The sequence below is a fragment of the Acyrthosiphon pisum genome, unplaced genomic scaffold (assembly GCF_005508785.2).
Source record: "Acyrthosiphon pisum isolate AL4f unplaced genomic scaffold, pea_aphid_22Mar2018_4r6ur Scaffold_21964;HRSCAF=25444, whole genome shotgun sequence".
NCBI lineage: Eukaryota > Metazoa > Arthropoda > Insecta > Hemiptera > Aphididae > Acyrthosiphon > Acyrthosiphon pisum.
This window is the reverse complement of record NW_021771486.1, coordinates 75,304-77,134: the sequence shown is the minus strand read 5'-3', so window position 1 is coordinate 77,134 and position 1,831 is coordinate 75,304. Positions and strand designations below refer to the sequence as shown.

Below are 1,831 nucleotides of genomic sequence, written 5' to 3'. Positions count from 1 at the left end.
TTTTAGAATGGCACAAACAAGGCGCGTGCCAGTCTTTGGTTCACGGCCCCCATGTGCATACCAATCCCGACTTGATGAACATAGCTTACAATTACGTATGGCTAGATTGGAACGGTCCAGAAAGTTAGATAAACCGGAAGATTTTGTTTGTTATGAAGACTCGGATGAAGAAGAAGAGAACACAATGTCATTATGTACTATGCTAAACTCTTCTTATAATTTTGTTGATTATATAAGAAATCGGGAATATGGAATGCGAGAGTATCGTTCAGTAAATCAGAATCATGGTACAAGGCATATACTAACACATGATTTATTTAAAGAACGGTCTATTCCATTAAACACAATGAATAAAGTTTTTTGTTCACAATGGCTTAGTAGTAAACAAATTGTCTTTGGTACAAAATGTAATAAAGTAAGTACACTGAATACCTATATTTATAGAATTTCTAACATTTACATTTTAGCTATTTAGAAATTATATTCTTAAAATTGCTAATAAGTACAATTTAAAATTAGCCAAATTTTGCAATTAGCCATTAGGTACATAATAAATTATACTTAATACTACCTACCTACTATTTTATAAAAAAAAAGTTAACATTTTAAAAGGTACTGGTTTGTAATTGCCACACCCCGGCTTGTGAAACCCCGTCACCCATATAATTGATGACTAAGTGTTCAATACCATTGAAGGTATATTTCTTTTTTACAGAACACCCTTTTTTTTTTTTTTATTGTATGTAGTTAACCGTGCTGAAAATGATGGTAGTCGGACTTAGTTTTGAAGTTATAAGTTTGAGACCCATCCAAGGTAGTTTTACATACTAAGCCGAGGGTTTTATTCAATTTTAATTATGGTTCAAGCAAGCAAGTGGACACGGTTGGTGTATATGAAAATACTTTAAATTTCAATTAGCTACAACTTTATTACTAATTCTGACCCAACAAATTCTATCTTCACCATTTTCAATAAGCAAAAAAATTGCAAAAAGAAAAGTTCCCCATTGAGTACCTACATATACTAGTATTTATACTAAATGGTAATATTAATATTATCATTATTACTTATTTATAAATTTTGGGAATAAAAATAAAAATAACTATGACACCAAAGATTATATTAGTTATTTTTATTGTTATGGGTGGCAAGAACATAACAAACCTGAGTAGCAGGGTGATAAAATGTTCACATGCCCAGGTGAGACGATAACAAACTAGTATCTTATAAAACTGATTTTATGATCTGATCATAGTCGATAAAATTAATAAATAGGTATTTAAAAATATTGTATTAAATAAAAATGTAGGCACATAAATAAATCATATTTTAATATTAATGACTACTTGAATTATACTCAACAAATAATTAGCTATCGCTTTATTACATATTACATTTGTTTTACTATTATTTTACTATTATTACTAGTTAATGGTTTATAATGTAAAATCACATGAACTGGACCAAATACCATCGATAAAGGGACGTATAGATGAAGCGGCTGATCAACGAAGCGGTATTCATTCATTAAAAATTAATCCATCCAGAACGTTATTGGCAACAGGCGCATATAATTCTAATGAAATTGCTGTATATAGGCTGCCAACATTAGATCCAATTGTTCTAGCCGAGGTAAACAACATTAAAAATAAACACGTAACTGTTATGTACATTATGATTTTATTAGGGTGCTCACAAAGATTTGATATTCGACATTGAATGGTTGGATGATGAGTTTTTTGTTAGTGGATCACGAGATACCAAGCTTGCTCTATGGCAAGTTCAAGATAAATACCAAGAAAAGTATGATTCTGATGGTGATTTCATACA

At 30.3% G+C, this 1,831-nt stretch overlaps 1 protein-coding gene across 1 annotated transcript; it reads left to right on the top strand.

The window, feature by feature from the left end:
* Positions 1-7: 7 nt before the first annotated feature.
* On the top strand, positions 8-1,826 carry LOC103309096 (DDB1- and CUL4-associated factor 12-like; the record flags this gene model as incomplete). The annotated part of the gene is made up of 3 exons (XM_016803518.1): positions 8-415; positions 1,430-1,633; positions 1,689-1,826. Coding segments are annotated over exons 1-3 (750 nt in total), but the record flags the coding sequence as incomplete, so codon positions are not given.
* Between the last annotated feature and the right edge of the window lie 5 nt (positions 1,827-1,831).